General features: G+C 44.5%; 1 protein-coding gene across 3 annotated transcripts in view; it reads right to left on the bottom strand.

The window, feature by feature from the left end:
* Positions 1 to 15,080, bottom strand: part of robo1 (roundabout, axon guidance receptor, homolog 1 (Drosophila)) — a 134,810-nt gene that overhangs the window by 40,574 nt on the left and 79,156 nt on the right. For all 3 annotated transcript variants that reach the window (XM_073491017.1, XM_073491025.1, XM_073491007.1), the window contains exon 3: positions 3,543 to 3,700. In XM_073491017.1, coding sequence (XP_073347118.1) covers positions 3,543 to 3,700 — 158 coding nt within the window. The remainder of the gene's footprint in view (positions 1 to 3,542; positions 3,701 to 15,080) is intronic.

A 15,080-nucleotide genomic window follows, 5' to 3' on the forward strand; every position in this document is an offset into this window, starting at 1 on the left:
GACAAACTTATAAGACGGTGTGTGTATCGACTTTACTTTCATAAAGTATGCCAGATTCTTGAGCTTTCCAACCGGACAAAAATTCTTCTGGATCTGAGGCATTCCTCAGCCCTTCACCCCTGTTTAATATTCATGGTAAACCAGGAGGCAGAGGGACTTGAAGAGGCTGCGGAAGGCTGGCTTATTTAGGGCACCCTGTGGTGTTGGAGGGGTTTGAAGTATCATTATGTTACTGTTTGTTTGAGGAAAGGCTTAACAGCTAAAACACTGTGACACTCACAAAGGCCCAAGGTCAGGGCAGACCATGCAGCAGAGAAAGAGGGGGGTGTACTGTTGGGTCCACAGGGGCTTTGACATGAGGTTCCACTTAAGGCCCTGTCCACTCTATCCATATTCTTACCTCTGTGGCAGTTTCCCATTCTCCACAGGCATATTTGGAGTGCCAGAGCAGCAGGGACTCTGAGAGCCAGCTAAAGTAAATGAATGCAGCGAGCGGCACTCTTTTTCTCTGCATGCATATCCTCTCCACACAACACGGCGGAGCTGAAAGCCCCAACAATCTGACCATTATCCCTGCATTACAGGGAGATGGCTCTATCCTGTTGCCTTTTGTCTCATGTCATTTGGCAATGCTGATAATGAAAAAGCCCCTATTCAGTGTGCACTCTGTTGGTATTCGCGCAGCAGTTCATTTTCCAGGCTGATAATTAGCCACAACTATTGCACAAAAGGAGGAGGACAATGTGCTGCATTTTGACCATTTATGATGCTCCCGACAGACTCTTGCACTGAGCAGACAATGGTCTGGGCTTAAATACTGGCATTTTTCCTGCTTCTGTTTATTTATCCTTTACTCATTGTTCCTGAAAGACCTGTTTGACTGAGTTGAGAGGAATGCCGCCAGCTGCTCTTAGCAGCACAGCAGCATTGCAGGGTAATAGACCCACCTCAGTTTTTATGGCTCAGTGGGAAACTTTTCACAACCGCCCCACATGAAGCCATGAATATATGTGAGATGGCACACAGCATGCCATTGGTGTTTACACACAGCTGACTAAAATAGATAGAAAAACAGAAGGGTTCCTTCTGATGTGTCTCTGAAGTCCGCTCCCTGCTCTTTATGTTGCGGCAACCAAAGCCAAGCCGACCCATCCCAGTAAAGTGCAGTGTGGAGAGAAAATCCCCACTGCAGGTGGTTTGGGACCTCGCTCAGATCACCAGCGATCACCAAGGAGACTGCACGTTCCAGCATGTTGCATGGTGGGAGGAATGGACTGAACCAAACACAACAATGCAAGGGGGCCCTTTGACGAGCTCAGCTGTTCATCACATTATAAAGATCCCACCCTCTGCTTCTCTCTCTACAGTCCATTTCAAATTCACTATATCATAAACAAACTCTGGATGTTGCTACATGATTGTCCCATTTCTGTTACATCTTGATCTGCTAACATGGGTGTTTACAGGAGAGCGTCCAGACTGCAGTCTGTCACCACAGTTGATTACTCATACTTAGTGCTACTTCAAAAGTGGTCTTTTGGGAAAGCTCAGTCTGTGAGGTTTTTTGCTTGACAGGAAGTTTACAGTGAGCAACACCAGCTGGTCTGCGCAGCGCTGTTAAATCTACCAGAGCCAGTTTTCAGCTCTAAAGAAGGCCCAACACGGCTGCAGGCTACAAGGACACAACTCTGAGTCATTTAGCCTGTGTTACAGCAGCAGTGCTCACTGCGTTTACTCAAAGGATTTCACCCATCGGTGCACAAAATTACATATACAGCAGCATGAATAAGTCTTCATTTCCACTTGCATGGGGCAGGATGCGCGTTAGTGCAGAAATGATGTATAAACGACAAATATAGTGTGCGTGTGCTGTATTAAGTGGGGGTAAAATCTAATTATGGCCAAGGCCATGAAAGCGAGAGCTGTGCATGATACTGAGTTGGAGCAGGCCTGCTTTGTCCCTCGCCTAGTTAACAGTATGAGGTAGTTTGCCATTGGTTGATGAGCAAAACTGGAAATATAAGTGACAAAATAGATGAATGCATGTTTCTTTTGATTTCATAACAGAGCGAGATCAAATGTGCAACATCAAATGGCTTGAATGTCAGTTTAGGGAAACAGGATGTTGAATTTTGCCTTTATACCTTCTGCAGTGGGCATTAAAGAGGTAGTAATCCACGATACATGTATGATCCAAATGTGTAGAAAAACACAAGACAGACCTTAAATTAAAAGGCTACAAAAGTTCACTATGTGGCATCGAGGTTACGTGCTTATCAGTAACTTCTGAATTAACCCTGGTACGGATATGATTTGATTCCCTTTAAACGCGATTATCCGCTTGTTCCTTTCAATTATGCTGCTCAGCGGCCAGACACGGACTCTTCATCTCCTGCCTGTGCAGCTTGGAGAAAGATAGAGAGAAAGAATACTTGCACTGTTTATGAGTTTAAATCGCGATCAGGGCTCAATGTGCTCAACCTCAGCAGGCCCTCACCGAGCAGAACTGTGATTAGTCATGTACAGTCCTTCACTGGAGGCTGCCAGCAGCAATAAATCACTGTTTTAGCTTGAGCGAGTAAAGAAAATATATTGGGGACAACGAGCCCAGGCTGGATTCAACACTGTGCTACGGGCACACAGAGTGGAACATCTTTATTAGTATGTTGTATTTATTATCTGGGGAAGATTTGATTTTCCATGACTGTGCCGTGAAGTTAGCCATCGTCAGCACTCAACAACTGCACAATATACACAGCCTTGAAAACCAACCGTTCAGATTGTGAAAATGGGATCCAGACCCACAGCTACTTCTTCCTCACTACCTGCTTGTGTTAGCCGAATGCTGAGTCAGAGTCTTTTATTTCCCTAAAGCACACATCCAATCAGACACAACTAAAGGCCTCTTCCTGCTCAAAGAAAACGACCACGGGCACAAAGTCATGTTTGGTTGAAACAGTTTGAGCAAAGATTATTCAAGACAGGCCTTTAGTAAGCAAGCATGTCGAGCTGATTGACGCTGCAATGCTGGCTGTGCAGTTGTTTTAATTAAAGCTGAATAATTGGGGGTTTTGTTGCAAATCAAACGTAGGGAGTTGTTTGGATTCTGCAGGCACTGCTGCTGCTGCTGCTGTGCACAACTTTCTCCTCTTTGATTCAGCTCATTTCTCCTCCTGATCTACGTTTCTCCTCGTTGATTTCATCAGCAGGCCATCCCTAATCAATGCACTGCTGCTGGCTGATGGAGCAAGACTGATTCTATCTACCTCAGTCATTAAAGGTTGCAGCCACCAAAATGGGCTGCTTCGGGTTTGGTAATTGCTGTATGTGAATAATGAGCCAAACAAATCAATCTTTCAACAAACACCGAATTGCTGGTAATGACTTGACCTGCATCACTGGGTCATTCGATCTCATACATTTAAACACATCAACCTTATATACAAGGCAGGCTTCAGGCTTTTAGATGAGCCTACGTGTCAGGAATGACAATGTTACAAATCACAGCGGTTTCCAGAAAAAAAAAAAAAAAAGAGTCTTACAGTGATCCTCTCATCTCGGTCGTCAATGTTGACTCCATCTTTCTTCCATGATATGGTGGGTTCAGGATGTCCTCGTGGAGGTTGACACTCCAGGACGGCCGGCTCTCCTGCTGCCACGATCACATCTGCGGGGTTTTGTCTGAAGTCATCACGGAGAACTGCAAGAAAATGGGGAGAAAAACCAGTACATGAGTGATTGCAATACTTAAAAAATACTTACTTACTTAAAAAAACAGAAAACTTGAAGCTGCTACATTTACAAAGCCTAAGGCAGATGTTAAGACAGCAGTAAAGGTGCTTCGGAACACATAATTCATTCTGCACAGTTGCCAAAACGTAAGACAAACATCGTTATTGATTTACTGAATCTAGCCTGCCCTGAAAACTATAATAATCTCTACAAAATGTCTTCACACCGACTAAAGTTAAATAAGGTACGGTGTATGGTGAAGGCTACTGTGCTTCTACATAAGCAGTTGCATGCTTTCTCCCATATAACCTTACTCAAGCTTTACAACAGCGAGGATGAGCACATATCTGAGCCCATCATCATCTTTAATAGCAATGACCTTCCTCTTTGTTGACCGAACTACACAGACTAACATGCAATCATGCACACACACACGCACACACACACACTCCAATATACTCTGATCATCACCACTCCATCATCGCTTCTTCATCTCTCCCTGACACTCCATATTTACATCCCCTGCGCTCATACACCTGAGCTATCTTAACACAGATGAAATCCACATTAGATCCAATCCACTCGAGCTGCCTTGCTAAGGACTTTGGTAGGATATGATTCTTATTTGCATTGATTTTCCCTGCTAGAAGAGCTGTAAAAAAGATGACACAGCCATGGATTTTCATTATTCCGACATGAGAGGCCCACGGCTTCTCATTCCTAATAATTTGATACTGAAGAGATGCGAGGGTTTAAAGAGATGAGCTGAGCAGTCCTGATTTTCATTTGGGGCTGAATGCAAAATTACTAAACCCGGCCTCACCTATACTCATTAGTCTCCGCCTGCCTGCCTTATCAGAATATCACATCAATATCATTACAATCCAGTAGTTCCAACACAGCAGATCAATGCATATCTATTTTGTGAGAGGCAGGAGAACCACACATGTCTGGACTCCATATCTCCGGTGTTAAAGATAAACTGGAGGTTTATTGAGAGGGGAGAAAGTAATGAAAAAGCAACAAGCTCCCTCCTGCGCACACTGTGCCAGTAATCATTTTCCCAGCTTCACTGGATATACATATAAAAACATAAGAAAATAGTGCCTGTAAATTTCAGGCTGAAATTCAGGCCACACACTAAGTTTGCAAGGTCAGTGCATTGTGTGCATGTGCATTGTTATCCCCTTGTGAATGCATGCTTGTGTCTGTGTTTTTGGGGAAAAAAGTTGTGCTTTTTGCCGTCTATTGTCTCACGCTCCTCAGCTTGCTCTAAAGTCACCTCAGTCACAGATCAAAGTCAGGCTCACTCCAGGACCCCTCACCTACTGACAGCCAACAAATTCCAGACTAAACCCTTTAAGCACTTAATTGGTCATTGCCGAGCCCAGATACTGCTCTCTGCTTCTTGCGAATCCATTTCAACAGCAGGAAGCTGGTTTTGGAGTCAGAGATGGGTGGTAATAGCTTCCCCAGTCTTCTGCCACATAATCACACCCACACTTACCTACGTACAGCTGTGACATTACCCAGCCTCAATTCTTAAGCACAGAAACAGTATTTATCGGGAACAAAGCAAAGAGGATTCATCAGATATTCTGTGACTCACACCCCGGTGCCGCCCATGAGGGGGAGGCACAGATACAGGCACAGTGTGCTCTGCCACAGATGAATAACGATTAAGTGCGTGACCCCTTAAATTTTCTACACTCGCCGCGATCCAAGCCAAACTCAGCGGTGCAGCTGCGCGGCGAGTGAGCTCATTTGGTGCGCTTAAAAGCAGATACAGCCATCCAGGAATGCAAATGTAAACACTAAACATCCGATCCATTAGAGCACCCGCTCCATCTGAAGAAACACCGTCTCCATTTGTATCAGCAAGGTCAGCACACTCTGAAGAGCCTTATTGTAAAAGTCGGCCTTGAGCATGAAGGTGAGGGAGACATTGAAGATGCTCAAAAGAGATTTTTTGTTTTTTAATATCCGAACACCTCTCCTTGCTGTTTTTCTAAAGTGAGTATAAAAGTGTAAACATACTGCGTACGATGGAGATAGTGGCTGCTGATCATACGTATGTACAGAGAGTTATGTGTTTCCTGCAGAGGCTGTAATAAATGCTTGGATGAGTAACTTTAAGTGCACATCGTCTCCTCTCAGTGGGTCTCTACCTCCCCTGCTGGCCTCCCTGTAACTCTTTCAGCTAACATGCAGATGTATTTGTCCCTCCGGAAAATAAAAAGGTATGTGTGTGGTGGGGTAAAGAGGAAAAAAAAAAGGGATGCAGGATTGACTAGTTGGAGGCCCGAGGGAGAGCTGGCATCATCCAGTGTTTACACCAACAGCGCAGTGACCTCCACCCCTCCTTAACAGCACTCACTCCCCCACCTCGCTGCCCTCTCTCCTCCTCCAAACCAACACCTCTTTGTTATAAACACAGCTGAGTGCAGCGCAGCAGACAGCCTCGAACATCTGCGTAGTGGAAAACAAAATCCTCTGGGATGGAGGGCGAATGAGCATAAACGAGACAGAGGCGGCCAGACAGTCTGTCAGACAGACAGACGGACGGATGGACCCAGATCTGGATGGGGTACAAAGCCCAAACTCTTCCGCCAGAAGCCCTGTCAGATCCGGAGCTGGGGTGGACTGGGTTGCCTCTGGCCCCCCTGGTTTAAATAAGACATCCCTCCTCTCCCTTCCTGTATTCATACTGCATAAGGCCCGGCTCGCCTCGCTGTTCCTGCTCTAGGACCCAGAATTGGTTAAAAAAATGGGATCGAGAGGCTCTCACGCTGTGTGCTGTCCTGAAAGTGTGTGTGCGCGGTGTGGTCTGTGTCCGTGTTTGGGATAATGAGCCTACTCTACCATTCTGTCTCTCTAGTGAGCCTGCAGCTGTCCCCTAGCAGATAATATTTCCTGCGCTATTAACAGGGAGGCCAGACTCAATGTGTGCGTGTGTGTGTGTTTGTGCGTACAGACAGAGATTTTCATTTTGTGGCTTAATGTGTGGAAATGGGCCAAAGTCACAGGTCCCAGCATGAAGACATCTCTTTGTCCGTCCTGGATTTGCTCAAATATGCTGATGATGGGATGAAACAGAGTGAATATCCGGACCTGGACAGATATCAATACGCTTTGTCAAGGTAAAGGGATCTATTCTGAATTGCATTTCCTCTTTTCAGGAGGCTAAGAACAAAACACGTCCTAGCTCATCTGGCTGACATGCCTCGCTGCAAGACAAACGGCTGACTGTGCATAAAACAACCATTTTTTATCAAAGCAGAGGTTTAGCTAGTAGCGGCAAGCATCTGCTGGGCCAAACCCAGTCTATCCACACTCTACAGTACTGTGTGATAAATCGCTCCCCAGGTCCACAGTAGCAAATTGGAGCTACACTGAGGCTAACGCAATTAGCTGCCATCATTTCTTACATCCAAACCATGCTTCAAAGGTCAGCTGAGATGGCTGCTCACAGCTCTGAAAACTCCCAAGGTTCATCACCCCCACAAACTATCCCCCGTCCACCCACACACACTCACACATAGGCGCACACGCACACGCACACGCACACACGCACACACACACACACACAGGAAATTGAAAACAGATGTTTAAATGTCAAATTAAAATGAGATTCCCGTGCTGCCCCTCCAACATTAATGAAAATGGAGACTTAATGCCACACACAAGTCTGGGTGGGAAGATCAGATGAGCTTTGTTCTGAGGAAATTAAACCAAGTACAACAAGCCTCCCCGCAAATCTTTGGAAGGATACAAAAACAGACCCACCAGAGAATTAAAGATTTATCAGAAGGCACCAGGAGTCAATCCCGCAGAGACACAGAGCACAGCATGGGTCTCGCCTTTGGCTTTGGATTTTTCCTTGAAACGGACTGGACATGGCTAACTCCAGAATGAATGATAACAGCAGGAAAAGGCTACTAAAGAGAGGAAGAAGAACAGTAGAAGCAAGGGAAAAGGAAGAATCTGCACTATATAACGGAAGATAATCCATTTCTCTTCCCTGTGGTCCTCCTGGAGGTAGTTTGCTTCTTTTAAACTCATCAAATTTGCTTCATAAACTGCCACAAAGTCAGAATATCAGGGGTATAACATAATCAAACATTACCTGACGACATAAAAAATGGATGAATGGACAGTACAACAAACACTGAGAAAATATCAAATGGCTAAGCAGCTCCAGATGTTCATGGTTATGTGCGAGTGCTGCAGAAGAATCGCTCTTTCTCTCCCATTTACTGTCGAGGCTTCTCTATTAGGGGCGTCACTATTCTCCATATCCATGATTTGATTTAATTTATTTTCAGCACTGACAGCTGTGCCATTGTTAGACTATCAAATCTTGATTGGTAAAGAAAATAGATCATTGGTTTTATCCCCTGACAACTGTCATTTAAATTTCCAAATTGTTCTTTAAACAAAGAAGGGTAATTTACAGCGAGAGCATGATGCTGCTCATCACAGCCGGTACCAGTCACCAGTACCAGTTGTTTGTTTTCTTCATACACATGCAAACAGGTGGCCAATCTTACCTTTCTTTTTGATTAATAAAAATAAATTCTAATTTCAATTTATTTTCAATTTAGAATCAAAATCGGATACATTATTGAGACGAGTCAGGTCACATGTAAAGAAACCTGTTACATATTCACTGTAGCTGCCGCCAGGATATTAAAATCTTCCCCATTTTGGTCAAATGACAAATGTATGTGTATTAACCTCGGGCTTATGCTGGCTGAGCTCCCCACCAGTCCATTCCTACTTACTGTACAACATAATTCCTCTGCCCCTCCATGAGTGTTGTTTATGCCATAAGCAAAACTCACTCTGCCTTCTTCACAGTGCAGCTCCAGCATGTTGTGTGCTAAACCGTCCCATGTTGATGCTCTTCACCTTGCCTCCAGCTCCATCCTGTGGGACACACACCTCACATTCTCTCCCTCCATGTATCTCCCACTTTGTCTCAAAATTTCTCTCTCCCCTCTCAGCATTTGACCCCCTTATCTTGCCTCTCTCTCTCAGCTCACACACACTGAGCAGCTTACATCAAAGACAGGCTCATAGCGATGGCGTGTTAACCCATGCCACTCTCTTGCAAAGGCCTTTGCAGGTGGATAATCTGCCAGCGGCGTGCGTACAGGGTGTGTGAGTGTGTTTGCGCTGCATAAATCTGTAGTTTTGCTGGTGGGTGTGAAGATATAACAGGACTCCTACTGTACTCTGGAGAATCGCTGCCTCCCTCCTCTCCCTCCTCCTACTCCTTCCCTTGTTCCCTCTTGACCCCACCACCAGGGAGATGAGATTGGACACGGCAGACTCCCCTCTCTTTGTCAATCTGGCTCTCGTTCCTCTGTTCTGAGCTCATGCCCTCTTGCCTGCCCTACAGACACTATCCTCTCCTGCAGCACGCAATCTGCACTGAGCACGGCCATAATAATGTCCAGGATGGATGATTATGGATATAAACTTCACACAAACACAAATACAGAGATAAAACTGACACAAAGGGAAGTTGTAAATAAAAGTGGACTTGAGAATAAAGCCATCATACGCCCGCCGCTCCCAAGTGTTTTGTTCTTTTAGAATTCAATTTATAGATTTCACATTTATTTCCAAATGTCGTGTTGATAAATCATGTCAGAAACAATAGCACCTCTCTAGACAACCGTGACATTCAATACGAGGTCACATCTGCAGAGTCACATTGGTTAAAAATGCCTGACAGCCTAAGTGCCGGGTTGACCGCGAGACACCTTGTGGACACCCGTAAATATGTCAACAAGAGCAGACAGACTATTACCCGACTGGCCTTTAGGGTTTGCACCTGCACACGATGCCATGAGGTCATCCGCCAGACTCAGATGTGATGCCCAGTCGCTGAGCAGAGACAGGATGCCCCGATTAGCTCTTATAAACATCCAGAGCCGGAACAATAAACCATGTGAGTCAGTCCATTAGTAAATAAACAAAACACAGGCCTGCTAGTGCCTGTCAACATGTTCTCTCAACTTGGCACGGTATACAAATTGGACAAAAGGTAAAAACTGAATGTTTGTAAGTCATTAAAAGACATCTTGACAACTGCTGATCGAGGTAAGCCCTTCATAAATTCAACCCAGACTCTAGAATAAAAGTTGGCAAAGGACATTTCTGCAAAACCACAAATGTTATGTTGCGACTTTGTTTGTTTGGGTTCAATTTTCATTTTTTTATTGTCACAGTCGCTGTGTTTATGCTCTGGTTAGGTTAAGGCACAAAAACCACTTGGTTAGGGTTAGGAAAACATCATAGTTTGACTTTAAATACCTGTTTTGGTCACCACAAATTCAACCAGAAATGTCCCAAGTTTTTATTAAAAACATCAGGCTTCATCAGTTGCAGTTTTTTGACACGCTTACAAATGCTTAAATGCAAACTCGAACAGTGGTCAGTAGCTTGGAAGTCATCTGTAACTCCACCACCGTCCCCTCCACCTCATGACATGAAAGTCAGGTAATAAACATGTTACGTGAACATGGTATGACACATTTTGTAGACGTGTCAATATGGTATGTAGCATATGATCGTACAAATTTGGATGTATCAGTGGTTTGCAGAAACGTTAACTGCTAACATTTTAGCAACACAAATGCTATAACGACTAAGTGGCTAAAGCAAGTATTTGAACAAGTAGAACAGTCTGGTAGGTTTTAGAAAATCACATCAACATACTGTAATGAAAAAACACCAATATAATCCAAGATCTGTGACGATATAAGTCTCATATCACAAACAATATATTTCCCGGCCTGTTGTGCTACTAACTGTAGAGTTACACAGATACAAATGTAAACCAGACCATGTACGGATATGAATCAGGCTGGCCCTGCTGGTGTGAGGATTATAGCAGGGGTAAGGCGAGGGGCGTAAAGGCATTTACACTGTGCCGTGCCAGATGATTACAGTCTATACCTGGCACTGGCAGTGAGGGCAGATGGCTTTGCGGACCTCTCAGTGGCACAGCAGAGGGCACGTCTGCAGTCGCTGTGGTCCAGTGTGGCCACTGAGTGCAGAGGGTTCTCAGTGCTGCTTCATCCTCTATGTAACACACTTCCACCGACACATGTAGACCTCATGTGCATCAGTATCCAACAGCAATTATGTCTGTACATAAAGAAAACACAAACATGTGCACACACACACAGGCGCAAACACAGGCATACACCACATAAAGGCAACCGTACCCCACTGCCGCGCAGACAGAGAGGCCATTGAGTGCCTGTGTTTGTTTAAATGGTCATAAGTCTTCTCGTCAGGCTTGGAGAGAGAGATGGCGTTTGGCGAACACGGCGAAAGGCACAGAGGGCAGCGGGGAGGCAGGTTTATGTGAGTGACTGAGTGAGTGAGTGAGTGACTTGGCACCTCGTAGTTCAATAAACAGTGCCTGTTTGATTGGAGTGCTGGGTGAGCAGGGGTTGGACTAAAATAAAGAGTGTTTCGAGTGCCGGGTTTGCACAGGCAGGAATGTTGGGGGGAAAAAAACACAGCTCGAGAACGACTCTCTCTCCAGAAATGTTATAAAAAAGGAAAAATACAAATCCTATAAAACCCTGATAGGAACACCCGCTACAATGCAAGCTGTGTAATAAACATCTGTATAGGATTATCACATTTAAATTTAATGATTCAAAAACAAAGAGAAGCCATTTGTGGATTTGTCTGCTTCTGACAGATCAGCTCGTACATGTGAAAGTGATTTTAAGGCTGTTTTGATTCTGAAGGAGTGTGTTACCTGTTGTGGAAACACAGCATTGAGTGGAACAGCTACTAAATGCACTGAGACATGTATTGTTTTCTTATGACAGGGAGGCCAAGCTAAATAAAATATTCTGCTTACACAGCATAGAGCTGATGCCAAATTTTACAATGTAATAAAATAATAATGAGGGAGATAAAGGTGGGAGAAGCAGGTAAATCCACAAATTTTACAAGTAGAGAATTAGCTTCATTTACACCGCCCTCGCAGAGAAAGCTGACTTAATGACGTGGCTACGGCAGTCAACACTGAGCTGCCGGTACTGAAAGAAGCATGTCTACGACATGTCCTCACTTATAGGTGGAGCTCTGCTACCTACTCCCTGAGGACCAAGAGGAGAATCGAGAAACCCAGTAACTTAGCTCTCATCACTCACTGTGTAGTCATGAGCCTGAAGCTCTCTGCATGGAGACACAATAGAGCAGATGTAACACTATAGTTCACACACAGATGTACACCTGTACAGTGTGCTCTCTCATTCTCTGGCTCTTTCTCCCTCTCACACACAACACAGAGTGAGGTAATGGGGCTCTCATCTGCCCTTAGTGAACTGTGTCATGGGGATAAAGTGCATCCTGCAGACACATACTTACACAATAAGTGGAAAAACTTAAATGTGGATGTGGACAAATCTTTAAGGCAGGAGAAGAGCAATTTCATCAATGTTATTTGCAGCTACTGTAGTAGATGATGCAGCTTCACATTCTAAGGAATTTATATTTACAGAAAATGTAGCCACAATATGAATGTTTCAGATTTGGTCTCATTAAGTGAGTCTGCATGTTAGTTACAACATTCTCTTGGCATGCTAGTGTCTGTTATTCTGAGCATTTTCCTAATAAGTGTATCTCTATAAAAGGACCTTGCTGGTAATGTTTCCATTGAACTACTGAAAAAAATAGTTCCTATGAAAACTGCTGACAGTGTGTTCTGTGGATTATCCACAGTAATGGGGACATCGATTCTGGCAAGGGATGTTGCTGTTGAGTTTTTTTAAGTGTTATTTTAACTGCTGTGAGCACCATACACAAAATCATCCTCCTTTGTATTGAGGTAGAGAGGCAGACATCTCAGAGATGGGTATCTGAAAACCTGGCAAAATAAGACCAGCTATCTGCGTGGCAAGATGAGGTAAGTGAGAAAATATGTTTTTGTGTCATTTTAGTGAATCGACCCTTTATGACCCTCTTTCTTTGCCTCACTCTTTCCTCCCTGCTTTTCTCTCCTCTCTGCCTGTGTTCAGCTTTAGTAGACTGTGCTAGTCTGTCTGAGTCTTCACAGTGTAATAGGATTTTACACAACACAGAATTGGTGAGTATATGCAGATCGCACATTTGTCACCATAGAATGCTCATTACAGTAAATCCCTTTACCTCCAGAAAAGCAGGCGCAAACACGGCAAGAGCCGTGGAATATCTTTATCCACTTGTGCCTAAATCCGGCTACGTGTCTTACACAGCTCGGTTCACATTGTGTCAGTTATGTTTGCTGACAATATCTCACTGTGAGCTGCCCTCCCGTCTGTGTGGCCCCACCAGCTAACCCTCTCCCAGCATCTGCAAAGATGAGGGCCTTATTAAAACAATCTTCCCAATTAACATTCCTGGCCCCCGGAGCCCCAGCAGCCCTCCCCCTGGACCTCCTCCACAGCTCCTCCAGATCTGACCCCTCCTCGGCTCTACAATGACAAAGAAGTTGTGTATGACCCGGACCAGCCACGGGACCCTTCAATATGACTGGACTGAGAGGGGGATGTGAGGCAACTTGTTTTTCTACCTGAGGAACTGAAATCTGTGTGGTTGTCTGATTTTATGGTGTGTTTGTTTGTGTGTGCGAGCAAGCGAGAATGAGGGAGAGAGAGGGATGATGCAGGAGAGGATATATGAGTTAGCACCAGTCAGGGCGGCGCAGTCGCCATAAACGCTCCTAATTTGATGTGACGTCCAATGAAATGGGCTCATTTACACAGGGTGGATAGCTCATGATCCCGGACAGGAAGGAGTACTGTAAGAGGAGCCTGTCAGCCAGCTAACTCACACCATCAGAGAAATTACATCCATAAACACGGCCTGCTTTCCTGCAGAGTGCCATTTGACCTGCTGCTTACCCTCATCTGAGCATTTTGGAACATCTGCTGCAGATCTTTTCACTTCTCTATTAGCCTGAGATCTCACGACCAGATTACAAGATGCTCCCCAGCCTCTCTCTTACCTTCCCAAAACAAAGATATATTATCGACAAACAGAGACTGATACAGTGTTATTCTATAGCCGTGCTGTGCAAACAGGACCAGTGGAGAGGGAATTAAATCCTGGTGTGGAGCTGGAGATGAGACCATTTTACGATGACAGTGGGTCTGGGTTTGCTTTATGTCAGAGATAATGGAAATCACAAACATGATACAGCTCCCGGTCTCCTCAGCTCACTTGGACCTTCCAGTGGTTAAAGTTCCTATGAAATGACTAGTGTAGCGCAATTTGCTTCTTTATATTTATGTATTTCCTGTAAGAACAGGCAGCTGGGGAGGGACTTGTTGTGAATAATGATTAGTAGCCAATAGCACTGACTATGCATCACACCCCCACCATGCAGCTGGATGGGATGGAACAAACGCTTCCTCCAAAGAAGATGTAGGCCAGTTTGACGACAGGGACGACAGCTACATGCTAACTACCTAGCAAAGAAGATGGACTGGTATCTGTCCATCAAGTCACCTTTGCATTTCAACTGGCCTCTATCATTCTCAGAGGCTGCATAGGGCCGTGGTCCGGTCGTGTTTTTTGGGAGGCTGTTGGCTGGCAGTAGTTAGCGGTTAGTTTAGCAACAAGTAAAGCTACGTGTCCAAAACTGAGGCAGAGCTACCAGAGGACATCAGAAAATATGATGCAGTTTCACCCAAATTAGCTTTATATAAGCTATAAAGTTATTTTTCGTACAAGTTATAAAGATGTGTTTTTGTACTGTAATCTATGAGGCCCGGTCCCAAGAAACACTCTGGTGGTCTCCTGCTTTATATAAATCCATGGCAGCTTCATAAAAATAAAGAAATTGCTTATTGGACAAAATATTAGTATATGTCCCTGAGTGCAGGATGAGTCATCAACATTTTTTTTAATAGTTATTCAGGAAAAATCAAAACAAAAAAAACAAACTACAAAACAACTTTTTGCCATTGTTTGGCCTGATACTCGTATAGTGGAGATATGGAGCAAGTCATGTGACTTCACAGGAACTTTAACATACCTCACCTCCTACTGCTACAGCACAGTTCGGCAGAGTTAAGTATGCTTGAGTGAGCGCGCATGTGCAGGAAGGTGTGTTTGCTTGTGTTTTAGTTCTCCCTACTGATTACACTGCCAGTCTGTTTGGGCTACGCCTTATTAATGCATGCTTAATGAGATCCAGTGGACATGCGGTGCGCGGATGTTCTCTCTGTAGCATATGTCAAACAAACTAATTCAAAGCAGAAGAGTCAGAAGTCTCACTTTCATCTTTAATTGGTGTAATGGAAATCTTAGCCTAATACACTTAGTTT

The sequence above is a fragment of the Pagrus major genome, chromosome 2 (assembly GCF_040436345.1).
Source record: "Pagrus major chromosome 2, Pma_NU_1.0".
NCBI lineage: Eukaryota > Metazoa > Chordata > Actinopteri > Spariformes > Sparidae > Pagrus > Pagrus major.